Source organism: Pimephales promelas, chromosome 23, assembly GCF_988280905.1.
Source record: "Pimephales promelas chromosome 23, fPimPro1.hap1.1, whole genome shotgun sequence".
Lineage (NCBI taxonomy): Eukaryota > Metazoa > Chordata > Actinopteri > Cypriniformes > Leuciscidae > Pimephales > Pimephales promelas.
In genome coordinates this window covers 9,459,385-9,486,666 of record NC_142791.1, presented here as the reverse complement: position 1 = coordinate 9,486,666, position 27,282 = coordinate 9,459,385, and the positions used below count along the sequence as shown (strand labels likewise).

General features: G+C 38.3%; 1 protein-coding gene across 8 annotated transcripts in view; it reads left to right on the top strand.

Moving 5' to 3' along the window:
- LOC120482022 (protocadherin alpha-C2-like) overlaps positions 1–23,133 on the top strand; it is a 55,276-nt gene extending 32,143 nt beyond the window's left edge. For 7 of the 8 annotated variants that reach the window (XM_089126217.1, XM_089126218.1, XM_089126221.1 and 4 more), the window contains exons 2-4: positions 8,566–8,624; positions 14,440–14,528; positions 20,527–23,133. In XM_089126217.1, the coding sequence (XP_088982343.1) occupies positions 8,566–8,624; positions 14,440–14,528; positions 20,527–20,837 (459 nt within the window). In that variant the 3' untranslated portion in view covers positions 20,838–23,133. Of the gene's footprint in view, positions 1–3,268; positions 6,166–8,565; positions 8,625–14,439; positions 14,529–20,526 lie in introns of those variants that run through there. The other variant, XM_089126214.1, reaches the window with a different exon arrangement.
- Positions 23,134–27,282: the final 4,149 nt, after the last annotated feature.

The following is a 27,282-nucleotide window of genomic DNA, read 5'->3' as shown; positions in this document are numbered from 1 at the left end:
TATATATTCAGTAGTGCAAAGAAATATATGGCTCTAAATTTACTATTCGGTTCTATGACCTACATCAACTCCAAATATAGGCTAGAACTGGCAGAGTAGAGAGAAAGAATTAGAGAAGACGACATGCATGCAAAGAGAGTGGAAAAGAGAGATGGAGAGGTTTTTTAGTGCACACTGCGGTGAGTGGTGTGACTCTGGATGCCCTTGCTGAGGGCACTGTTGGTGCAGGCTGTCTGTGCGGTGTCTCTCAGATGGGTGCATCTCTTAAAATATGGCACACTTATGTAAGTAGGGTCAGGGGAGGAGCAGTACCACTTGTAAATGGGTCTCTACCATGCCAAAGACCAAAGGTCACAAGTCAAAGCTCAACACACTGTAATATCCTTCAGTTTTCATCTGTTTAGCTTGTCTTTGTAACCACAAATGACAACAGTGTAGCTTTATGTATATATATATATATATTATATTAATGAAAAATTTAACAGGTGTTCCTAATAATCCTTTAGGTGAGTGTGTGTATATATATATATATATGTATGTGTGTGTGTGTGTGTGTGTGTGTGTGTGTGCGTTTGATTCCATAATAATATAAATTGTTGATTTTTTTTTTATTCGTTTATTTTCTTGATTCTCTTTAGACATTATAGCCAGCTAAATGTTGTCAATTAAAGATAAAGGGAGGCAATTCAGCTCTATATTTCACAAAAAATAATAATAATAAAAAAAAATCATCCCGTTTTCTTAGGTTTCCATTTACATCTTAATCAGTCTCCCACTGCAATTAGTCTGATGCTCTCTAGCGTGATTAGCCTATCACAAATATACAACACTTAGTCCAGCAATGTTTGAAAAATTGACTGTTATTCTTAAATAGGAGCTTTGTTTTGGGGATGTCAATTGGCAGTATTATACTCATACCATTTTCTCTATCATTCACAACTTAACACACTCAGTTCCTCAAGGCTACTACTCACTTCTGCAAATGTCAAGACAGTCTTGTTATTGCACACTGACAGTGAAAGTACATGCATGCATGATGAGGCCTGTAGGTTTTCTGAAGCAGAGACCTTAATAGATCTAGAAGAACATCAATTCCATCGTTAAAAGACTTGATTTTTTTTTTACCATATGTGCATTGTGTGTGTGTTCAGGAGAGACAGCAGGGGTGGTCAGAAACTAAATCTGGATTGTAGATATCTGAAAGTCAGAACTAAAGTAAACGTGTGGGTATCTGACCCAGTGGCTTACAGAGCGTTTTGTGCTGCCAAACATGTGGTATCACTCACAGTACTTTCCAAAAAGATCAAAACAATTACATTATGAAAACAAAGCTTAAACACTGCCTAGTGTTTAACATACACATACAGTTCAAACCTATAATCCCAAGCCTGTAAGACCTCCGTTTATTTTAGCTTTAGTCCGAGACCTTTCTGTCCCTCTATTGAAAATGTATACGTTTTACTGGCTTTGTCCAGAAAGGAAATAAAGACATCATCAAAGCAGTCCATGTGACAGCAGTGGGTTAGTGAGAATGTTCTGAAGCATCGAAATACATTTTGGTCCAAAAATAACAAAAACTACGACTTTATTCAGCATTGTATTCTCTTCCGGTTCTGTTGTCAAGCTGCGTTCAGTGACGCTGGTGACGTAAGACGCTGTTGACGTGTATCTGGTTTGTCCGTGTATTCGGGTTCAAATAAATATGGCTGGGCAAAAAATGCCTTCCTCTGGGTCGAAATCCTTAGACATGTTTACGAAGATTGTTTTGTTTACTGTAAATGAAGCTTGCGTGCACCAGATTACACGTCAGCAGCCAGCGTCTCACACTGAACGCGGCAGAAAACTCTCGGACTAAATCTAAAATATCTTAAACTGTGTTCCGAAGATGAACGGATGTCTTACGGGCTTTGGACGATATGAGGGTGATTCATTAATGACAAAATTAAAATTTCTGGGTGAACTAACCCTTTAAACTTGTTGTGACCTTTGAATGACCCCTCCCGTTTGACCTTTGACATGTGAATGGCCCATTTTATTCTTTAAATATATTGCACGACAAAATATCTTATAACAACTAAAATCTGATACAAATAAAAGTATTTGATTAGTATTTTTATTTCAAAATTAATCGAGTTTTCATCTTGAAGATTGTTTTCTATTGCCTTTTTTGGTGATGACATGAGCCGACCCTAATGCGACGGGTTTACGCTGACAGTCTGCCCTGGCTTAGTTTATGTCATCGGTTTCAGAGTGACACGCTCCCTCACTGTGGCGCATTTTGACGGATGCACAGAGATCGCGCCCCAGGCGCGCACGCCCGAATGACCTGGTCTGTCTGAAGTCAAAGCCACAGACGGGGAGAGGGAGGCGGGAAAAAAACGCATTCTGGGGCAAAGATAATTATAGCTTTTTATTATGGATATAAGTTATAATCAATATAGAATAAAGCTGTTTTGTATTTTCCCAAAACATTAGCAACATTTTTGTGACACAATTGAGCCGCTTGCTTATAATGAGGTTTGCCGTTCTTTGGCAGCGCTGACAACGATGATCATGTTTGAGAAGTCGCAGCCTGTCATGACAGTGCGCGAGATTGTGCGGGCTCTTTATATGACACAAACCTACGGATTAGGCTAACATAGTAAAAGTAGGGCACATTTATTTTTACTGTTAAATATTGTAAACATGCCAACTTTGATGACCACCACCTCGATACAGTGGGCTAACAGATACTTTGTTGCAATATTTAACAAATACATTTTATATGATAGATTTACCCATACCGTGTAAAAAAACTCTTTAAATATAATTGTTACATCAATTAAATATAGTTGTATTTCATATATGGCTAGGTGTTTTTTATTTTAGTTTTTTACTGCTGCTTAAGATTTTAAACACATTTCCACTTTTTTATTTATTATAAGTGTACTAATTACAGTGTAGGGAAAGTATCACAGCCACTCATATTAAGAAGAACTTGCAGCAGAATCCAATTTCTCACAGAAAACTACTTCGAACGCATTTAATTTTGAGTGTTTTTCCTCATCTGACTGCCTTACATGATAAACGTACTGTCGTAGTTAAGGAAACGATATTAATATTTTCCAAGTACGTGTAGCTTTTTTTTTCTTCAATTTGCCAAAAACCTGATAGGCTAATTTGATGGCAATGCATAGGCTATATATTTTACTTTGTGGTGGCTTCCATCAAGCTGTTATTTCTTACAAGGTCTCGAATATCAGAATATATTTGAGTAGGCAGCCCCTCCCCCGGTGTGCCGCACCAACACCATCGAAATGAGCCATGAGGAAGAGGAGGAAAAGGAGTAGAATGGGAGGGGTGGCTTGAAGCGGAGGGAGAAAGAGAGAGAGAGGAGAGAGAGCGCGCACGGCGAAATATGCAGCACCAGTGGCAAGGAAACACACCCGTCAGCGGCGCGCAGAGGGAAAAAAAAGGATAAGCGCGGACAAAGGAAACATGGACGCATATGAGAAGTCTCCGTGCGCTTCTAGAATGGAATTGACAATTAGGCCATTGTGCACATAAATGAAAAACCTTTAATGCTGAAGTGGGAGGCAAGATATTGCAAACTGACAAGGCGGAGTGCTGTTTTAATCCGTCTGCGGATCCTATGATCTTGCGATGGCTGTTGCAGGGATATGTGATTGCCTAGATAAAAAAGTGCCTCTTTCTTTTTTGCTATTTTTATTATTTTGTGGCCTTGCTCTCGGACAAATACGATATTCCGTGCCAGAGGAATCGGATAGTGGGACGATTGTAGGTGATATTGCACAGGATTTGGGTTTGGATATTCGAAAGCTCTCCACCCGAAAGATTAAGGTAACCTCTGACAGCGGCAGAAGGTACGTGGACCATAAGAATGGAAAATTATTGGTAAACGAGAGAATTGACAGAGAGACATTGTGTGACTCGAGCACCGCGTGTGTTTTGAATCTTGAGGTTCTTCTAGAAAACCCATCTGAAGACCATAATGTCGAGGTGGAGATTACAGACGTGAATGATAATACGCCGCAGTTCCCCAGAGACGAGTATCAATTGGAAATCACTGAATCGGCTTTGCCGGGCTCTCGTTTTCCGATCGAACACGCGCAAGATCCGGACATTGGAACCAATTCGGTTCGATTGTACCGGCTCAGCCCAAACGAGCATTTTGCTCTCGATTCCAACAAGCCTTCATTGAATACTAAGCACATCGAGCTCGTTCTCAAAAAGCCCTTGGATCGCGAGCTCTCACCTTACCATCAGTTAATCCTGACAGCGACCGACGGTGGCACACCAGCACGAACAGGTACCGCAAAAATTAACGTTCGCGTCTTAGATTCGAATGACAACAATCCCGTTTTTGACAGCTCGGTATATAAAGTCAAATTGCTTGAAAATTCGCCCAAAGACACTTTGGTTATCAAACTGAATGCCACAGACCAAGACGAGGGAACAAATGGGGAGGTGTTTTATTCATTCAGCAGTTACACCCCAGATAGAGTCAGGCAGATGTTCAGCATGGACACCAACACTGGAGAAATCAGAGTAAAGAGCAATGTGGACTACGAGGACACCACTTCGTATGAAATGTACATCCAGGCCATGGACAAAGGCCCAGCTCCAGTTGCAGCCCATTGCAAAGTGGTGGTGGAGGTTGTGGATGTCAATGACAATGTTCCAGAGATTGTGATCTCATCTTTGTCCAGTCCAGTGCGTGAAGATGCCCGTGCAGACACCGTGGTGGCCCTGATCAGCGTGACGGACCGGGACTCTGGCCCTAACAAACAGGTCACCCTTGAAATTCCACCTGGTCTTCCTTTCAAAATCAAGTCGTTTAGAAATTACTATACCTTGGTAACCTCAGCCTTTCTTGACCGTGAGAACACAGCAGCCTATAACGTCACCCTCAGCGCTACAGATGGCGGCAACCCTCCACTTTCATCGAAGAAGACCATTCAGGTGGATGTCGCTGATGTGAACGACAACCCTCCACGCTTTGACCAGACCTCCTACACTGTGTATGTCATGGAGAATAATGCACCCGGAGCCTCGCTCTGCACCATCAAGGCTCAGGACTCAGATGTCAATGAAAACGCTCGCATCACCTACACGGTCCTAAACGACAACAATCACGGGATCCTGGTCACCTCCTATGTGTCGGTTAAAGCGGACACTGGTGTTGCCTATGCTCTTCGCTCTTTTGACTACGAGTCATTACGGGAGTTTCACTTCCAGGTTAAAGCTCAGGATGGTGGTATCCCACCACTCAGTCGTGTAGCCACTGTCTACATCTACATAATGGATCAAAACGACCACCCGCCTGAGATTGTGAATCCCCCAGCCAACGGCACGCGCTCAACAGAGACGGTGTTGAAAAATGCAGAGCCAGGTACATTGATCTCAAAAGTGGTGGCCTATGATGCAGATGCAGGACAGAACGCGTGGGTCATCTATCTGCTGGACCAGGCCAGCGATCTGGATCTATTTAAAGTGCATGAACACACAGGAGAAATTCGTACAACGAGGCGTGTCCTTGAAGACAACTCCACCTCTTTTGGTCTAACCGTACTAGTAAGGGACCATGGCGAACCACCTCTATCATCCACCGCTACCATTAACATTGCTGTCATGGAGGTGCCACCCAAAGTCATGCCTGACCCCAAACGAATCATCCGCCCTCACAGCGCTCTCTTGTTTTCTAAAGTGACACTGTACCTCATCGTGGCCTTGAGCGCCACCACCTTTGTTTTTTTGGTGACTGTTGTTGTGCTGGCCATCGTGCGCTGCCATGCGTACTGCACCCAGCCAGGATCCTGTTCGCCATGCTGTGTGTCCCAGAAGGCCCAAGCAGAAGGTGGATCGGGAGGGGGCGGTGGAGGAGGCGGCGGCGGCGGTGGTGGTGGTGGTGGTGCTCAACCCAATAACAACGTGGTGCTCCGAAGAGACCTCAAGGTTGAGCCTCATTATATTGAGGTCCGGGGTAATGGGTCTCTGACCAAGACCTATTGCTACAAGACCTGTCTGACTGCCACGTCGGGCAGTGACACCTTCATGTTCTACAACACAGGCCGACCCATCAGTGGCACCTGGGGCTCCGAGCGCTTTTTTACAGGAGGGAGTGGATTTGTCCGCAGGCTTAGTATGCCAGATGCAGCAATACAGGTGTGTCCTATCACAAAGTTTATTTCTGTAATAAATCAATGAAAAATAGCCTGAAAAAAAACAAGCAGCTGTAGTTTCCATCATTCTGGGTAAAATTATGATGACAGAAACATAAATAAAATATAATCATGCAGGGAACTAAACATTAACACAGTATACCCCAACTCTGGTTTCCAGTATGTTTAATATGTTTTCGTGTAAAAAAAAAACAATTTAGTCCAACCAGGAACTGCACTGAAGCTCTGTGTCCATGTGTCAGAAGCTTTTGACCTTGTCATCTCCTGTTGTACTGCGTGGTTATATAGCGCTGCTTTACAGTGCTTTGCTTCACCCTGCATTAGTGTCAAACATCAAGACTTTCTAGAGTAGCACACTGCATTTATGATGATTCAGGCATTCGCTTCCATGCTTGATGATGTCATCACATTTTCAAGATTATTTCCTTCCTCCCATTGCCACACCAGGTCATGTCACTGTCTTTATTCCAAGTTTGTGCTCGAATTTGAACATTAGTTTGTGTAAAATAAATTACAGTGAAGTAAATAATGGACTTATTTATACCAATTCCAAACATAAAAACCCTTACAGTTTATGCAGATAAACTGTGTTTTATGCCTGTGCAATGCATATGCTGTCATAGATATCCAATTGATGTGTGTAATGTGTAATTGGCGTGAATTCATGTTCACTCTGTCAGCCATGGATTCGTGAAATGTGTTTTAATTAGCCAGAACATGATCCAAAGGCTCTGTGGCCTTGATTTCTGCACGGGAGTGGATGTTGCACTTGCAGATGGTTTAAAAAAGGATGTAAAGGAAGACAAAAAATAGTCTAAAAATGTCTGCAGCTCAAGAGCTAGAGTTTATAGAGTGATGCTATTGACAGCGTAATATCCTCTCTCATGTGTTGGTGAGAGACACTGCAGCTCGTTTGACACTGCAGAGGATTTAGGAGCAGAGGCCGTCTGTCCGAGATAAGAGAGCAGGCTATGAAATTAACCTCCAGCTTTTGATTCTCAAGCCCTGCAAATTACATTGTGAGAGCGAGGCAGAGTCTCTTTGCACGCTCTCTCTCCCCCCTATGAATTCACCTGATTAAAGAATGTTATTTACTCAAATTATCTGGGCCAATCTCTAATGCCTCATCCCAATCGCGTATTCTACAACCCAGGTTTTTTTTTTAAGGATTTTACTAGGGCAAATATAAATGGCAACTACGTGCTTGTGCTCTCCCTCTGTGTAAAACCAATTCATTCACTTACAGTGGACTGCTGGAGAAACAGATGGATGTTTTTGAGGCTTTGTATGGTCATTGTGTGACCAGTGTTCAAATTGAGTTGCCCTAGTTGAGGGCAGGAAATGCTCTAGTATCATATTACATGGGGTCAGCTGGTATTCCAGGATGATATCATTCCTGCACCTTGGGGAATTGGGTGGATGTTGGGAGAAGAAATGCAGGAACTTTTTTTGAGCAGAAGATTGGGGTTATTTAAAAATGTGTGGTAATGGCTAGGGATGCACGATAATACAATTTTAGCTGATGTCAAATACATTTTTTTCAGTGTTACACCCGATATTTAAATTCTATAATATTTTGTAAAATACAAAAATGAATAGATTTAAAAGCTGCAAGTGAATCTAGTCAAACTAATTGGGGGTACGAAAGACGGTTATTCATTCAAGATTACATTTAACAGTGTTATTAAATGATTAAATATAAAATTGAATGAGCTCTAAATGATGGCAAAGACTGTCTAAATGAAAAAAAAATAGGCAAATATGATCATTGTTTGCAAAATGATGATATTTTAGTGTTATGGCTGATATTTGAATTCCTTAATATTTTGTAAAAAACAAACAAACAATAGATTTAAAAAACTGTAAAGTGAGTTTAGGCATAACATCATAATTGGATGTATGAAAGACAGACATTCACTCAAGAATAAATTCAATAGTGTATAACTAAATGATTAAATCTTAATTTTGAATGAGCTCTGGATGATGGCAAAGACTCTCTAGTCTAAATGCAAAAATGATCAATGAATTGTCCAATATCGACCAATGTCCATAAGTTAAAAATCACAAATATTGGCCATTAACCAATCTCGTGCATCCCTATATGGGTTGTGTTATTTGGTGAATGTTAAGTGTCCTTCATATGCTTTATTATGAAGCACTCTCTCCACATTCACACGATTATACAAGTGAGTCATGGACCATGTAATCGTCTCTCTAGTCCTGGTCTCCTTTAGCTGTGGTTCTTATTAAAATGCAAGACAAACACACACACTCAGAGCACCATGATTTATTGATGAGAATGTATCTAACCCTTTTCTGTCCTTCCACCCCTTCTTTCCATCTATTTCTCTTCATCTATCTCTCACCTTCTTTCCTTCTCTAGCCCAAAGGGCCAAATGCTGACTGGCGTTACTCTGCGTCGCTGAGGGCAGGAGTGCAGAGGTAAGCACTTTTGCTGTTAATAACGTCCTGAAAGAGTTACAGTCCTCTCTATACCGATAGGGAATGCACCTCATTTTCTGTAGCTAAATAATAATTAAATGTTAGGTTTTATTCTGTACTTTCATAGCACTAACTATTTTCTCAATTTATGAGAAAAGACCATAAGCCCAAGGTTTGGTAGCTGAGTCAATGTAAAAGCACCGTGAAACATGTCCAATTCTAATTTCCTCATTTCCTGACCCACAATAATCAAATTCTGACCCTTAATGTCATTATGCTGGAAACCATCTTGTTTGAACTTAATCTAATTGAAGTGAGAGCAGAAGCTATAAAGCACCCTCAATATATTATACATAATACAAAAAAAAAAAAAAAAGTTGAATTTTTCAGATTAAACCTCAAGAATAGTTATTTTACACTTTCAAAAAAATACCGATAATACTTTACAGCAAGGTTAGATTTATAACAGTAATTAATGTTTTGGGTACCATGAACTAACAATGAAACTAAATTTTACAGCATTTAATAATCTAGATTGATGTTTCATTTTTTTAAATTTATGGTAACAATTTAGTTACACATCACTACATGTACTTTCTATGGTAATAATTAAATTATCCATAAATATATAACTAACCCTAAACCAAACCCTAACCATAACTCTATAGTAAGTACATGTAGTCAATTAATGGTTACAACATAACCTTTTAATGTCACCTCAAAATAAATTGTAACCAAATTGATAAATATGCTATATTGTTAATTGATTGATGTTCACTTGTAATACTTGTAATGACTAATGGTAATCCGTGTTGTTTTAATATTCTTTAAATAATATTATAGTATTTATTTATATTTTAAATGAGCTTTAAATTTTTTTTATATCAGTGTAAACTAAAGCTGAAAAAATACAAAACTTAATACAACGGCATACGCATAACAAAGTTGTTAGTGCTTAAGCATAGGTTGTGTCCATTTAAGTTAGCTGTAAAGTTAACAAAAGAAGATGGAATGAAGAATTACAGAGGACAGGGAGCATATTAGTAAAACACAAATAAGATTGTCAGTGCTGATGTTTGCTGATGGCTATAAAGAGCCACCAGAATCATGACCACCAGGAGATCTCTGACTTCTTCCTGACCTCTTGCCTCTTCCTCAGTGGACCAACTGTGCTCTGTCTGCCTTCATCACACACAAACTCAAGCTTTGAAGCATTTGCTAAGGGCCTTTCCCTGGCATAGTGGCTCTGCAGTCTGATCTTGAGTATGTAGGTCATCAGCATTCTCCACAGCAGATGCACAGTCCTTCACAACCAAGCATAAAGGACAAGCTAGCAGATGAGCTGATTGTGTGAGCTTACCCACGCCCGATAAGCAGGCAATTCAAATCTCAGGGGGAGCATTTCAGTGCACAAAAACTGACGAAATGAGTCATCTCTAAAATGCTAAATATTTATTCTCTCCCTAACTCTTCACACATACCCGCACACACACTTATATCCAGAGACAACCAGGCCCCCTCCCCTATCACCACACATATACAGTTTCCAAAGGGTGAAGTGCTGTCTGTTTTATGTGATAATGTTGTGCTACCCTGTGGGCTCATCTCCAGGGATTGTTTAGTCTGTGTGTGTTTTATGTGCTTGTCTGTGACTGAAGGCTGGTGGGAAAAAGGGGCACAGGAGACATTACACACAAGGGCTGACAAAAGCAAACCCATTATAATCAGTGATGCTGTCTACACTGGATGCAGTGCAGCACAACATAACAAATTCACAATGGTAAACCGTTGCCCCAATCTATTCCTGAATTACTAGCGTTATGCTATTTTGGATAAAAAGAAAAATGGATGGATGGACAATTTCTAGCTGTGTGTCCCGTCCGGTGTAGACACTGTGTGAGCCACTCTGAACACCAAATAAATGTTGTACAACATTAAATACTAATGAATTACATTTAGACATACACCAATGTAAAAATTCTGTCAGATAAGCCAATTATTATGTCATGGTAGATTACAGAAAAAAAGTAGATATTAAAATCCCTTACTGTTTTGTCTAAAAAATTATTAAAAGCACTAATTATTAAAATCAATATTTTTATGCATAATTTGGGAATTTAGGTATCACAACGCACACACAGAATGGAAAAGGGTATTCAATTTGAGATTTGCTAAATATTAGTGCATACAGTATTATTAAATGAATAGTGTTTTTAAAGATAAAGTAAGCATTAGATGGAAGTGAAGGTAATGTAGCATAAATGTAAGAATGGGAGAAATAAGCATGTGCTTTTTAAAAGGAATTAATACTTTTATTCAGTGAGGATGCAATAAAATTTTCTTTAAAAGTGACTTTACATTTACATTGTAACAAAAATTTTTATAAAAAAAAAAAAAAAAATAATCCAAATTCCAAACGACTGCCGTTTCAATTCATCAAATAATTCTGAAAAAAATTTGCCATCACTGGAATAAATAAAACAAGAATATTTTCATACTCATAAGGCGTGTTCAGACCTTTATTTTAAAATAGCAGTAAACATGAAAAATCATAAAAAATGGTAGATACCTCAGTTTGTTTTCATGCCAAAAGTTCAAAAGATAGAATCCATTCAATTATTTTGGAAAAAAAAGGTCTGAAAAGTTTGAAATATCAAGAAAAAAATAATAAATTCACCATTTGTGACGTGGCAGCTAGCTATGACTTACATGCGTGTTCTTTGTATGTGTTTCTTAGAGGTTCAATACATATCAAAATCTGCCAAACTTCCCATGCTACTTCTGAATAGGATCTCTACTTCAGAAATTGTATGAAAATTGTGAAAATAATGGTTCATATCACTCAAAACACGAATGGAAATGCAGGCGCCCTTATATGGGCAGTAATGGAGTCTGATTGTGCCCTAGTGAAAAAGTTTGGTACTGCGCTCAAACAAAATCTTACTGAAAGCTCATTTTTTGAGATATCAACCTAAAATTTGAAACACAACTTGTTCATATTTTTGGCTTTGATCTTTCTGACATTTTAGAGTAGCCCAGGTTTTGAAAATATATATTTTATGTAAAATATGAATAATTAATATTTTTACATTGTACATTTCTATAAACTCAAACTTCTATAACTTTTTTTCTGTTTCACTTTCTTAATTTATTTCACTTCTACAAAAATCTGCCAAATGTCTTCTTTAAAACAAGACCAATCATATGTCTATATTCCAAAGCATTCTTGAATTACAACCATTTAAGTTCGAAATGTGCATTTTGTCTATTCAAAAAAGGGGGGGGGGGGTGACGGTTAACAGGTTAAAATAGAAAACTGTTATTTTAAAATTGTAATATTATTTCACAATGATACTGTTTTTACATTATTTTAGTCAAATAAATATGATCTTGATGAAAGTAATCAACCATATTAAACACAACCCAAACTTTTAATCAATGAATGTAATTAAAGATGTGCAATATACATACCTATTTCAATTTAAACCATTACTTGTAGCTTAATTTCAGTAGAGGATGTTTAAAGGTGTCTGTAAATGTCACATTATTATTATTATATAGTAGATTTACATTATTTATTCATAACTTCCCTTTGACCCTGAGTTAACCGAGAATTACGATGGTTAATTCCAGAATTGGAACTCTCTGTCATGCTTTCTCTTTGATTCGACTTATTCCGAACAGCTTTCCAGTGGCTTTAAATACACACCCCTCAATCGAAAAGCCTCTCCTTAGGCTAGAAAAGTTACTGATTCACTCTGCCTCAAGGCACAGGGTGCATTTCAGCTTTAAGGGAATTAGACAGATCCATCATGCTAACACACACACACACACACACACACTGGATCAGAGTTATGGATGCTGTATAGTGCCTGGGCACACCCTGTGCTGCATTGCAGATGCCCTGCTATACCCACTTCCTTTCTGCTCCTCATGTCTGTACATTCATAATGGATAGGAGTGCTGGCATAATTCACAGATCTGCTCTTTATGTGGGTGCTTGTCTGATCCTGGTTGCCATGGTGACAAACACACAGAGCCGTGCTAAAAGCAAAAGGCCATTGCTGAAAAGTGTATAGGTAATGAAAAGTCTCTTTAATGCAATGCATACTCGCAACTCTAGGGTGCATCGCTGTATTTGTTGAAATGTTAAGTATGTTGTACATCTTCAGCTGTCTACCACAAGTTCCCAGGCTTATGTTATGCATGGCCTGCTGACAGACTGAGAATGAGAAATGAAGAGAGGAATGGAGGGAAGATAAAGATGGTAAAGAAACCAAACAATGTATTAGGGGAAATCAGATTATGAAATGGGCTCTTGTGAGAGAAGGGGAATGTTGAAAATGTAATACATTTTCTTTGCAATCCGCTTTTTCTCTCTCTGATGAACGCTTTTCCTTTATATCATGTTTCTTTCTACATTTCTCCAGTATTTCTTTATTCTGGACATTTCTGGACTGCAAAACAATTATTTGTCCAATTTGTCAGTTTCTTGAAGCAAGATACATTTTACACTTCATAATATAGTAAGTTTATTCAATACATGCTCATTTTGGCATTTGACAGGTTTTGTCACATTTTAAGTGTAATCATAAACAAATTAAACAAAAATGAAAAATATGGCTGTTCTGGATATGCTAATTATTCCAAATCAAAATATTGTATTCAAAAGATTGTGGCCAGGTTTTTTTTAATTTATTAATTTATTTTAGGGCTGTGCAAAGATTAATTGCGATTAATCGCATCCAAAAGAAAAGTTTGTGTTTACATAATATATGTGTGTGTGAAAATACATATATGTGTAAATACATATGCATGCATATATATTTAAGAATTATTTGCACATAAATACTATATATATATATATATATATATATATATATATATAAATACATAATCTATAAATATTTTATATAGATTTAAATATTTTATATATGAATAACACATTTTCCTCAATATATACATGCATGTGTGTGTTACAAAATAATTATACACAGCACACACAAATATATTATGTAAACACAAACTTTTATTTTGGTTGCGATTAATCGCAATTAATCTCTGCACCACCCTAATTTATTTATTTATTTTTAAATATACTTAAGAAATGTACTTTAATTTACTTATTCAGCAATATGCATTAAATTGATCAAATGTGACAGTAACATTTATAATATTTTCACAAAAATAGTAAGCAGCACAACTATTTTCAACATTGATATTAATAATAACTTTTTTATCGAGCATCAAATCATCATATTAGTATGATTGATCTGAAGGATCATGTGATGCTGAACACTATAACTGCATTTTAAGATATGCCTGTGCAAGTTGCTTTTAGTTAAAGCTCATATATGCATTTTAGTCTGGGACTAGTTTTAAGCCTTGACTGAGAAACCAAGGATTGTGTATTTCTGTGTAGACACTCTGTCTATGTATTTTCCAGTCAACATGTCTGAAGTAGCTAAAGCATCATGACAACCACCAAGACAGCTCACACACACACACACACACACCACCTCACGCACTGACACATTAGATCACAGATAGTCTAGCACACACTGTCACATGTACTTTCCCCATCACACGCACCTTCAGACCAAAGCTCAGAAAAAGACACGCTAACACATCTGTCCCTGTTGCACACCTTATTTACTCTCACAGCCCAAAAGCGAAGCTGCATTTTATATTGAAATACATTTTACATTAGTTTTACTGAGCATTGTCTCTTGTTTTTTAAATAGCAGTCCAAAGAGGAACTGGATGTTTAAAAAATAAATAAGACTAATAACATGTCAACTGGTTTTGTTTTTAGCTCTGTGCATATGGAGGAGGCTTCAGCTGTGATGCAGGGAGCACAAGGCATGCTGGTCCAGAACTGGCCCACGGTCTCCAGCGCTGCAGGTGAGGTCACATCTTAAAGACGTCTGCATTGCTAACTGAGTGTAATTAAATCTTAATCGTCTGAAACTGACGACTCCATCATCTTCTTGCAAGACTTCATGCTCTTGCTAATCTGGTAATTTTCTCTCGAGCAAAATTATCATGTTTATCAACCTATTACATCTGTTCAAATTAAAATGCCTAATGCATGTGGCATTTCTGGATGTCTTGTAATGAATCTTAGAATTGGTTACACTTTATTTCGATAGTCACTTTAGACATTCTACTAATTATAAGTAACTTTTCAACTACATGTCAAGTAACTCTCATTAGAGTATTAGTATATTCTAGTAGACTGTCAGTAGACTGTTAGGTTATGGTTAGGTGTTAGGCTTTGGGTTAGGAGAATAAGTTTACTTGTAGTCGCCAAGTTACTTATAGTCAGTTGAATGGACCAACAAAATAAAGTGTTAGCAGATTTTAAGCTGACAGTCTACTAATACTCTAATGACAGTTTGTTGACATGTAGTTGAAAAGTTACTTATAGTTAGTAGAATGTCTAAAGTGGACTATCGAAATAAAGTGTTACCTAGAATCTGGGCCGGCCAAAACTTTTGACCCAAATTGAAGTTGATTCAATCTGACGTGGGCTCATGCATGTTTAAAACAACTTGTTTAAAGCAGGTTAGACATTCATCCAAAAATGTCAGCTCTTTCTCTGCTCTTTTACTGTCCTGAAAGATCTCCAATCCATGTACAGAGAGTGTTCTTTCCATTGTCGCTCTTTATTGCAATACTGTTCCCAAGATCTAAAATGACAGGGAACAAGTCTGCAAGCCTGGCTTTAGCATTATTTTTTTTCCAGACATCTTGTGACAATTACTTACTGTGGTTCAGTGCGGTGCGTCATTCTTTTAGATATATTATTATATTCTTCTTTATTCCAAAGTTTATTGCTTTTTTTACATTTTCAACTAATGTTGCCGTTTGAGTGTGAAAGGTGCGCAAATGTACATGTCCACTTCAGAGAGAGTTATTCTCTATAACATTAAGCGCTGTTTCTGAACTTTCTGATATTCTTCATTTGAGACTTCGCTAAGCCACGCCCGAAAACCGCCACTGGCCAGTCGTGTCTTAGCAACCGTAACTAGGCTTGGGAGGTCTGGCAAGCTTACGAGCGAGGGAAACATGCCGAAACATTGTGTGTATGGATTGTGCAAATCTGATACCCGGTATCCTAAAAGTTTGGAAGGGGAAGTGGATTTTTTTTTCCTTTCCGAAAATCTAAAAGCCGAGGGGAGAAATAATGGGCGTGATCAAGCAGTGTGGGAGACCCATTCACAACTAAATCGACAGGATGAACAAAAACACCTATTGCTTGGAAATATTGACATAATGCATACTGTATATTCTAATGTAAAATAAGACGATTAAAGACAAGACGGAGGCTCACTGACATACTTTACTATAATTATTATAATTATTAGGATTATTTTCACATTTCACTTACCCTTATGTGCACGAACATATCTGCTCCTCAATTTTTGTGTTTCACATTTGAAGGGTCAGCATACTGCTTGCGCTGGGACTATGGGCTTTAGCTTCAATTTTTAAGAAATTATTCTCTAATCGGTTGCGTATTATGTCATGGATATATCCCACGATTAGAATAGTGCAGTCCCTTTTGTCTTGCTCTCTCAGATATTTCACATGTTTGCCAAAAATTACTAATTATCTGATTGGGAATGTCTGACACCGGTGCATACACACTGTAATAGATATGCCAGCCGCGGAAGCTTGACAGGCGTAACAACAGTAACTAGGGAGGGCGGGGCTTAGTGAAGGGTCAATTGTAGTCTTGAGTTTTCTTAAATAATTCCCTCTCAAGGGATTCACAAAAAAAGGCCTGGTTGCTTTAGTAGTAGGTTAAAACTCAGTTATGGTAAGGGGCGTGACATTTCCGAAACACTCTCAAACGGTTGACCAATCACAACACACCGGTCCAACCGACCAATCAGAGCTCATTGTGATTTTCAGAAGGAGGGGCTTCATAGTGACCTGAACTAAACAAGTTACTGACAGACTGGGAAGAGAGGTGCTGCAATTATGTAAAATGTGTGTGAAAACAAGGAGTTTTTTTGAACATTCAAGCTACATTCTAGTAAACCCCAAAAAAGGTATTATAGGTTCCCTTTAACAAATACTGATGGATCAAGACAAGTCCTCTGACATGATTTCATTTGTAACACTTAATTAGGCAACATAATCATCAGTTGACACAATACACCAAATGTGGTTATTTTGAGTAAGAGCATGATGTGCCTTGGATGGCATCTTTCATCTACTCTACTGAAGTTCAGTACCAAAGGATCCAAATATTGTGATGCATGAAGCCTGTTATTGAATTTGCATTAGTGAGATATGCTTCTCCTCAAAGATGAGCCAGATAGACAGAGGACGATCAATCTAATGTGCCATTAGAGGAATGAAGGAAGTGTGGCTGGTCTCCTGGGGGGTGGATGGTGGAGATATTGACAGGCTGATAGAGCAGAGCTGGACTGGAATGACAGCAGACAGTGGGAAGAAATGGATAGAGTAAGTGGGACAGATCGAGAGAGACACACTTGACTTGAAAGAGAAAGAGAAAGGAGGAGAGGAGAAAGAGAAATACATTGATTCTTTACTAGCAGGCTGCAGAGAGGTTTGAAGTATGACCTATAAACTGTAAATCTGATAGACTTATGAAAACCAGTTTAGTTGTCCATTTAAAATTGGGTGTTGTGATTATAAGCAGGCGAATGTTGTGTTACTGAACCAGTGCAGGTGTGTTGTGTAAGTTGTGTAAGGTTTAGTGCTTGTAAATTATAACACAGTTGAGGTCAGGGGAACAGGATGAACATAAAAAAGGGCAAGCAGAAAAATGAGTCACAGATTAATTTGATTTAAGATATATGAGGTTGCTATACCGAGAGTCATTTAAAAGATAAAGCATGTGGGATGCAGAGAGACGAGTAATAGAGGAAGGAATGAAATGATAGAATGAGAGTGATGCTGAAAGAGAAGGGGGGAAGTGGGGGATGGAGATGCACAGAGGTTCAGGATTGGCAGACCCCTCCGGTGGTCCTGTTGCTAGGAAACACTGTGTGACTTGTTGCCAGGCAACAACAATGAATCTTACATACTGCAGCAGGAGCAGCTGGGAGTGGGCGAGCAGGGATGGGGGAGGAGGTTTCCATGGCAACCAGCCATACTCAAAATGGAAGAACGAGCAAGGTGTGGAAGGGGAGAGGAGTGGAAGGTAGAGAAAAAGATAGGTAGAAATATTGTACACTCTAAATATAATTCAGGGGACTTGTTACCACAACTTAATAAATGTATGGTTGCAAGATAAAAACAATTCTTAATTATTGTTTTAATTAAACCTTTTAAGTTGCAAAAAATATTTTGTAGAGTTCTGTTGATATGATAACGTTGATCATTACATCAACTTAATATTATCTGTAATTTAAACTTGAATAATTTCTTCACTAATTATTATTATTTAAATTAGGTTGTAGTAACTTAATGAAATTGTCTTGATAACTTAGGAAAATAGGAAAATTGGGGAGGGGATTTCTAGTTCCCATCATGCTTTGCTTTGGACTAAATATATAATTTACTTGTTTTTAGTGAAGAGAAAGACCTGCTAGCGTTAAATGCTGTTATGTTTGACATTTAAAAGAGTTTATCTAATGTTGAAGTTGTTGTGGTTACCATTGTGCTGAAGAGTAGATACATAAAGGTAAAAACATTGAATCTAAGCAATGATTTCTATTATGCCAGTGACAAGTAATACCTTGCTTTTTCATTGAATATGCATCTTAAATACATGTTAAGTTTTACAAGCATGTGCTATGATAGCTGATGATTTCAACTGAAATAGATAAGATTAATTGGTCCCAGGGTTATAGCTCTGGAAGTTGAAGCAAATTAAATATTTGAGGAATCAACTTTAAAATTTGTGTTTATACAAATTATTAAGTTCCTCAAGTAACTCAATGTAGCTTGCTGGTTGAAGATTAATTCACTCAAAGATAAATAAAAAAAAAGATGAAAATATTATTTTTTTAGAATGTAGGAAAGTTGTAATTTACTTTACTTTCTATTACTTTTATGCTGAATGAATGAATAACTTTCTAAAAACTTGGCAAATGTTTTTTTTTTTTTTTTTTTACTTTTATTTCTTTAAATCAGGAAGACTTACTTGTCATTGACCTTTACACCAAAGAGAGAAATGCAATAAAAGTTTGTTTTAAACTGTGTTCACACTATGTTGATCTTCTCTTTGGTCTCATGAGAATGAGAACTAGTCTGCTCAGTTGACCTGCTTTGTCATGAAACTTAACAAGCAGACACACTCATGCACTGATATTACTGCCATATTGAAAGCCACAGGGATATTGAGTGAGGTGTGACTAACACATGAACACATGAGTTACTCTCTCACCAGAGATCTGACCACTCTGCAAGTAAATGCTACCACTCTAAACCACAATTTCTGACCTTCTCAGCCAAATGTGATCCGTCAAGCTCAGGGGGCGGCATACGATGTGCATGTGAACGCTCTCTCATTGACTCTTTACTGCACCATCTGTGTGCAATGAGTGTTCTGTAGTAATGCAGAGGTGGCATATTTTCAACATGGTCAAGATTTTGAACAGTTACACATTAGATCAGTAGCCATAAGGGAAAAAAAAGAGCAGTTGGCATATTAATGGATGTATTTGAAGTGTCTAAATTTAGACGTGCCTGAAACTGAGCGCGAGAAGGATTCCTAATTTAGTCTAGTAAGTTGTTGCACGCACACATAGATCCACAATCCACCCATGCAGGTTCATTTAAGCTGAGGAAAGAATATCAAAATGGATAATCCCTGCTAGGTTTTGCATTTATTGAAATAAGCCGCGCGGTACTGTCATAAACGTACCGATCAAAAAACAAACAGAATTGCATTTCAGGGTCATGGTGAGATCTAAATAAAACACAGAAATGAAAGTAGGTCATAGAGTAACTGGTGTGGCAAAGAGCCCTGCATATGTAGGGAAAGTAGTACATAAGAGTCTCACTCTGTACTCAGCTCTCTGTCCCTGTTGGGGTAGTACACTTTCAAACATGAACATTGAATGAAAGTGCACTCAAGAGTGATGCTGTGTGTGTGTGTGTGTGTGTGTGTGTGTGTGTGTGTGTGTGTGTGTGTGTGTGTGTGTGTGTGTGTGTGTGTGTGTGTGTGTGTGTGTGCGCGCTCATTACTTGTAGGTTTAGATCAGTGTTAAATAAAGCAAAGAAAACATGTTTCTCCAATCATGCACTTGATGCAGATTGTTTTTGCCATTCATCTCCAGAAAGAAAAAAAAGTTATTAGAAGTATTCTCTTTGTTTTATGTTTGTTTGATATAGTTTTGAAAACAATAGTGCTTTCAGAAAATGTTTAAATGTAATGATTCTTGTCATGCGTTGCAATCAAGTAAAAAGTAATAACATTTTATTTATTTATTTGTTTATTTACAGACAGGGTCTCTCTATGACATCATTTCCCTTTTTTTCCCAGCATTGTTTCAGCTTTGTTGGTTGCACGACATGATAAAAATGTTGAAAATATTAATAAGCAATGAAGCTGTTTTAAGGGCTGTCCATTGATTTGTAAATGAATGTAAATCTATCTATCTATCTATCTATCTATCTATCTATCTATCTATCTATCTATCTATCTATCTATCTATCTATCTATCTATCTATCTATCTATCTATCTATCTATCTATCTATCTATCTATCTATCTATCTATCTATCTATCTATCTATCATATCTATTGATTTCTTCAGGCTTGAATTACACGTGCAGTATCCCTGGAGAAACTTGGAGTTAGGTGTTAGATAATAGTAATTAGTAATTGTTTCATTTTATTTTATGTGTTGAACCTGATTTTTATTTTTTTAAAGTGATGATGATAAAATCTAATCCTTGTAATTTGTCTCACTCAGATGGGGAGGGAGAGGGACAGCTGTCCCCTCCTGTAGGAGCTGGAATCAACAGTAACAGCTGGAGCTTCCGCTACGGCGCGGGCCCCGGCTACGGTCCTCCACAAGCCCTGAAGCCGGGAGAGATTCCTCCTGAAGCCTTCATCATTCCCGGCTCCCCTGCCATCATCTCCATCCGGCAGGATCCAGGTGCTGTTGATGACAAGGGCGAGTTCATCACCTTCGGAAAGAAAGAGGAGTCCAAGAAGAAGAAAAAGAAGAAGAAGGAAAAGAAGGACAAGAAGGATAAAGGGAAAGACGATGGCGAAGAGTAATGAAGAACGTCTTACTACAAAAGTACAGCGATCAACTTGTGTTTGTAGCAAACGCTGACAGAAAGAGAAAACCAAAAATACTGAAAATGTAAAGAGAAAAAGATCCTTCTACATACCGTACCTACCAATTCAAGTGAACATAAAAATCACAAGTTAACCCTGTAAACGTATTTCCATGACTCTGATTGGCTATTTTTCTAACTCTACTCTATCGTGCAGAAATTTATCAGAAAACACATAGTCTGCAAAATGCAAACCAAGTCCGCTGGCACCTTGTGAATGACCTTTTCAACCACGTCAAGGGAAGTCCCTCTTCTCTTTTAAAAGGATCAACCAAATCTCCAGGATATTAACTCCTGTAATACCAAGAGTTTTCTCTGACTCCATCCCTGCCTTCCTCCCTCAAATACAAATGGGGAAGAAGCAACCTCCCCGGGCCCTGTCTCACGCCTTGATCTGCTGGAAACAAAACTTTGTAAAAGAGACGCAAATCTAACTGCAATTATCAGAAAGACCAGTGTCTGGTTTCTAGAGCAGATCTAAAGTAAACGTCTGCAGAGATGGGAATGTAGCAGCGAATACAAGACACTTGCTTTACACAAAGAAAAAAAAGCTTCTGTCCCACTCCTAAACTAACGCTGAAATCTCAGTGTATTTTTATAAGAGCAAGTAAATCTCATCTTATATAGTCCCAAATCACGCACTGACAAATTACGTGCATACAGCTGCTCTCTAATGTATCACACCCCGAACAGGCTCTCCACTCGCTGTACAGCTAAACCCACAACAGGACTGAAGCACAACAGCCTCTCAAAAGTCTGTAAAATAGTAGAACGGATGTTGTTGCTTCTTTTCAAACACACCTACTTCCTTCGCTGCTGTTTTGAATGTTTGATAGACGTCATCCCCCTTCCCGCTGGCTTAATGTCTTAGTCCAGCTTCTTTCCCTCACCTACTGCTTGTAACTTTTCCATATCTTATTTTGCCAACCTTTCTTTATCTGGTGTGCTGTGCTGGTCCCATGTCAGTACTGCCCCCTGGTGGCCCGTATTGTACTGTGTGACAAGAAAGAGCAGAAAAAAATCAAGCCTGTGAAATTGCCAATATTATTGTCACTCCTTCTGCTGGAAACATAAGCACATGTACTGGCCCCTACATGCACACACAAACTCAATACACACCTGTGTTTATGCTCTCACAGCAGTGGAACCATAATGGACTATGCAGAAATGCTTATGGAGATGTTTAGCTATGGCGTATGGTGCTTTATAGGGCAATGACAGAGGGTGAGTGGAGATTAGACTGAAAAACTCAATAGTAGACAGTACAGATTTTTTCTACTGTATATAATCAATGGTGAGACATAACTTCATGACATAGTTGTTGTAAATAATAGGATTTTTTTTTAAACATTCGAACAGGTTTTTTTTAGAGGGATCACATCTCTCTTTTCTTTCCCTTCTAAGTCTGTAGAGATACTGTTCAGTAAAAGAGAGATGTTTGTGCTGCTATGAGACCATATCATCACAAAACGCTCACACACACACACTCAAGTCTCTTTCAGGTGTGGTTCAGTGCTGTCAGATCACCAAGTGACTGTTTTGCATGTTAAACGCAATTAAAACAAAAATTATATATAGATATAAATGAACAGATATGTTTTTCATAACTATTTTTTTCTCATTTACGATGGAACTGGAGATATGTATCGTCTCTGCTGAAGTATGTAGACATAAATCAAATTATTCACTCAGTCATACATGAACATAAACTGATTACATAGAGTGTACAAAGAAGACACAGAAACGATGTCGGCTCTGTGGCGATCAACGTTAACTTTAACATTCTAGATATATGTAATGCTGTAGTTTTATGGTCTAAATTGCTTTCCTTTACAACCTTATGATTTTTGCAACTTGAAAGGATCAATCCTTCGTTTTGTGCTAGGCTTTGAAATCAATAACACTGTATTGTGAACAAGTTCATACTTCCCTATTATATAAGCCTCTTCCTTCTGAAAAAAAATAAAAATAATAATAAATAAAAAAATCTCAAAAAATTATAAAAGAGATAATAAAAAGGGTCTATGTATTCTGCTTGTGTGTTGTAATTATATATAAATTCATCCAGTGCCTAAGTGGCACTACGCTTTTGACTTTGACGGTGCAAATATGTTGGACAAAATTTTTGTACACCTGCTCATCAGTGTAATGGTGTTTATTATTTTATATTACTTTATGAAATCTGGTAATGTGTTTTGTTTATAAATCACAAATAAAGTTTTCTTTCATAAGTATTCAATATTTTCTGTGGGTTTGATTTTTACCTATCCATATCGTCAGCAATATCATTACTACATTAATATTTAGTCGTTTATCTTCTGCACTAAACATATGCATTTTTAAACTTATAGGAGTAGTTCACTTTAAAAAAAACTTTTGCTGATAATTAACTCACCCCCATGTCATCCAAGATGTCCATGTCTTTCTCTCTTCAGTCGAAAAGAAATTAACCCCCTCAGACCTGAATTATGTTTCAAGTTTCTGAAAAATATAAAAGTACATTTTCCCAGCTCATGAGGTTTCTATAAATGAAAACAAATGAAATGTTTATATATATATATATATATATATATATATATATATATATATATATATATATATATAATTGGTTTCATTGTGATTTTTTTTTTGTCCATTCCAATGGACATCAGGTCAAAACAGGTGTACTTCCCAAAAATGGACCAACATGAAATACATTAATAAACATAAAATTTGTTGGTCTATACTTTAAGCTTTTTCTCAAGGTCAAAAAATTCCAGCAGTATACCATTTCAACTATAATTTTTTTGAGGTTTTTGTTTTACAGATTGCACATTGTTTTTAACAAACTAAATATATTCGAATCAATCAATCTGGTCATATTAGAGTCATTTTCTGTGTCCATCTTTCTTTTTTTAGAACAAAAACTTGAAAAATATAACATTACAACTTTAATCATAGGGTTTTTCCTTAATATTACACATTTGTTTATTCATAACAAAATAAACCTAGGAATCAATCAATGCATTCATGTTAGAGTCATTTCCTGTGTGCATCCTGTGTTTTCTTGTGTTTTTACAGTACTGGCAGGACGGTTGCCAGCAAGTCACTGTATTTCGATTTCCAGTAACTCTAGTCCAAGGCTGAAAAAAGGTCCTTTCCGTTATTGGGCCGAAGGCAAACGGACGTGGGTTGGCGGATGAGCGCACCGGCCCCCTAAAATTTTTGGGGGACCGGCCGATGGCGCCCCCGGGGGCGCCCCCTACGTGGGATCTCAACATCTCAGCTCTGGAATGGTCTAGAGACTCAATTTTTGCACTCAGGTCTAAGTCTCATGGCCGTCTATCAGAATCCAGCGTTTTGAGAAGATTGGATAAACTTATTTTTTCACACTGAAAAAAAAAAAAATGAAAGGGGTACCACTGTTGTTGTTTTTTTTTATTTTTTTTGGGGGGGGGAGGGGCGAAATTTTTAGTTTCTCTGATCTTCTTGAAACTATGGATTCTCATAGAGGGCCATGAGACTTAGACATGGATGCAAAAATGGAGGCTCTAGACCCTTCAAGAGCTGAGATATTGAGATTTTTATAGTGGCATAAATGCTACGTGATCTCAATATCTCAGCTCTGGAAGGGTCTAGAGACTCCATTTTTGCACTCAGGTATAAATCTCATTGCCCTCTATCAGTATCCAGAGTTTTGAGAAGATTAGAGAAACTTATTTTTCGTACCAGAAAAAAAAAAAAAAAAGGGGGGTACCACTGTCGTTTTTTGGGGGGGGTGTCGAAATTTTGAGTTTCTCTGATCTTTTTGAAACTCTGGATTCTGATAGAGGACCATGAGACTTAGACCTGAGTGCAAAAATAGACGCTCTAGACCCTTCCAGAGCTGAGATATTGAGATATTTATAATTCTACCAGAAAGACTCGGGAGATAAGTTGAAAAGCAGAATACATTTATTGACAGCTCAGCAAGCATAAATTTATGAGTTCTTTGGCGTAGGCCCCGTCCTTAGCGAGCAAAGCGAGGTTAGCCGAATCTGCATGTCCCGTCTGAGATGAAGGCGGGGGCGCAGCCGACACCCTTGGGTTAAGGAAGGGACCATCCTGGTGGTGGTGATGGGGAGGATAGATGGGGAAGGTATCATTTTGGTGGTGGTTGGGGAGGATGGAGGTGAATGGCAGCGTCAGCATCTGCGAACTCAGACAAGTGGAAGTACCAATCTTTTATACTGTGACTGTTAACACCTGATTGGATAGGATTGAGGTAATACATGACGCGCTGATTGAGTTTTCCTGACAGAACTTAAGCTAAAGCTTTCATTGGCATAAATGCTACGTGGGATCTCAATATCTTGGCTCTGAAAGGGTCAAGAGACAAAATGTTTGCACTCAGGTCTAAGTCTCATGGCCCTCTACCAGAATCCAGAGTTTTGAGAAGATTGGAGAAACTTTTTGAGCACCGAAAAAAAAAAAAATCGACAGGGGTACCACTGTCGTTTTTTTGGGGGGTTGAAATTTTGAGTTTCTCTGATCAACTTGAAACTCTGGATTCTCATAGATGGCCATGAGACTTAGACACGAATGCAAAAATGGAGGCTCTAGACCCTTCCAGAGCTGAGATATTGAGATTTTTATAGTGGCATAAATGCTACGTGGGATCTCAATATCTCAGCTCTGGAAGGGTCAAGAGCCTCCATTGTTGCTCTCAGGTCTAAGTCTCATGGCCCTCTATCAGAATCCAGAGTTTTGAGAAGATTGGGGATACTTAATTTCCATCCCCCCCCAAAAAAAAAAAAAACGTAAGGGGTAACACTGTCGTTTTTTTCTGGTCGAAATTTTGAGTTTAGATATCTCAGCTCTGGAAGGGTCTAGAGCCTCCATTTTTGCACTTAGGTCTAAGTCTCATGGCCCTCTATCAGAATCCATAGTATTGAGAAGATTGGGGATACTTAATTTTTCGCCCCCTCCCCCCCCCAAAAAACGTAAGGGGTAACACTGTCGTTTTTTTCTGGTCGAAATTTTGAGTTTCGATATCTCAGCTCTGGAAAGGTCTAGGGCCTCCATTGTTGCACTCAGGTCTAAGTCTCATGGCCCTCTATCAGAATCCAGAGTTTTGAGAAGATTGGGGTTACTTAATTTTTCGCCCCCCCCCCCCCCCCCCAAAAAAAAAAAAAATTGTAAGGGGTAACACTGTCGTTTTTTTTTCTGGTTGAAATTTTGAGTTTCGATATCTCAGCTCTGTAAGGGTCTAGAGCCTCCATTTTTGCACTCAGGTCTAAGTCTCATGGCCCTCTATCAGAAATCAGAGTATTGAGAAGATTAGGGATACTTAATTTTTCGCCCCCCAAAAAAAACGTAAGGGGTAACACTGTCGTTTTTTTTTTCTGGTCAAAATTTTGAGTTTCGATATCTCAGCTCTTGAAGGGTCTAGAGCCTCCATTTTGCACTCAGGTCTAAGTCTCATGGCCCTCTATCAGAATCCAGAGTTTTGAGAAGATTGGGGATACTTAATTTTTCGCCCCCCCCCCAAAAAAAAAATCGTAAGGGGTAACACTGTCGTTTTTTTTTTCTGGTCAAAATTTTGAGTTTCAATATCTCAGCTCTGTAAGGGTCTAGAGCCTCCATTTTTGCACTCGGGTCTAAAGGCCATTGCACACCGAGTACGAAATATTCGTATGCGTATTTTCGTGTTCGTCAGCCTAAAAATTCGTCACGCATAGAAACCTTGCACACCGAGTCCGTTGCGTATTTCTTAAACCTTTGCGGGAAAAAACGCAAAAATACCAAATGGATTCGTCAAGCAGTGAGGATGATTTTTGCCCTCTCTCTTATTGAAAAGAGAAGAAAGAGAAAATATTACGTCCATCCAATCCTGAAATTGCGCCGAGAGGAAGGAGTTCCACCTTATCAAGGAGTTGCGAATTTATCCTGAGCGATTCAAAATTTACCTCAGAATGTCAGTGGGACAGTTTGATGCTTTGCTAGCGATCCTGGAGCCACATATTAAAAACAAGACCACCAATTTCCGTGAACCAATCGATTCTGAACGGAGACTGGCAGTGTGTCAGTCTGAAATGGACCAGGTATGGACACACACACGGACAAACACACACCCGCGCGCGGCCCGTTGGAAGCGCTGGGCAGACAGAACAGCTAGGCTGTTATTGTGTATATTGTGCCCAAATAATACATTAGTTATCGAATAGGCTGCTCAATCACACCTTATTCGATCCTAAATTTCAATCTGATTGAAAGGGGAGGTTTATTAATTTCATAATCCAATATAGAGAAGAGAACATAAACACTTGATCGAATTGAAAACCGAAACTGAAAGCACGGCGCATATGTGCAATGATTTGAGGACGAGCTCCCTCCGGCCCTGAATTGTCAAAAGACCTCTCAAA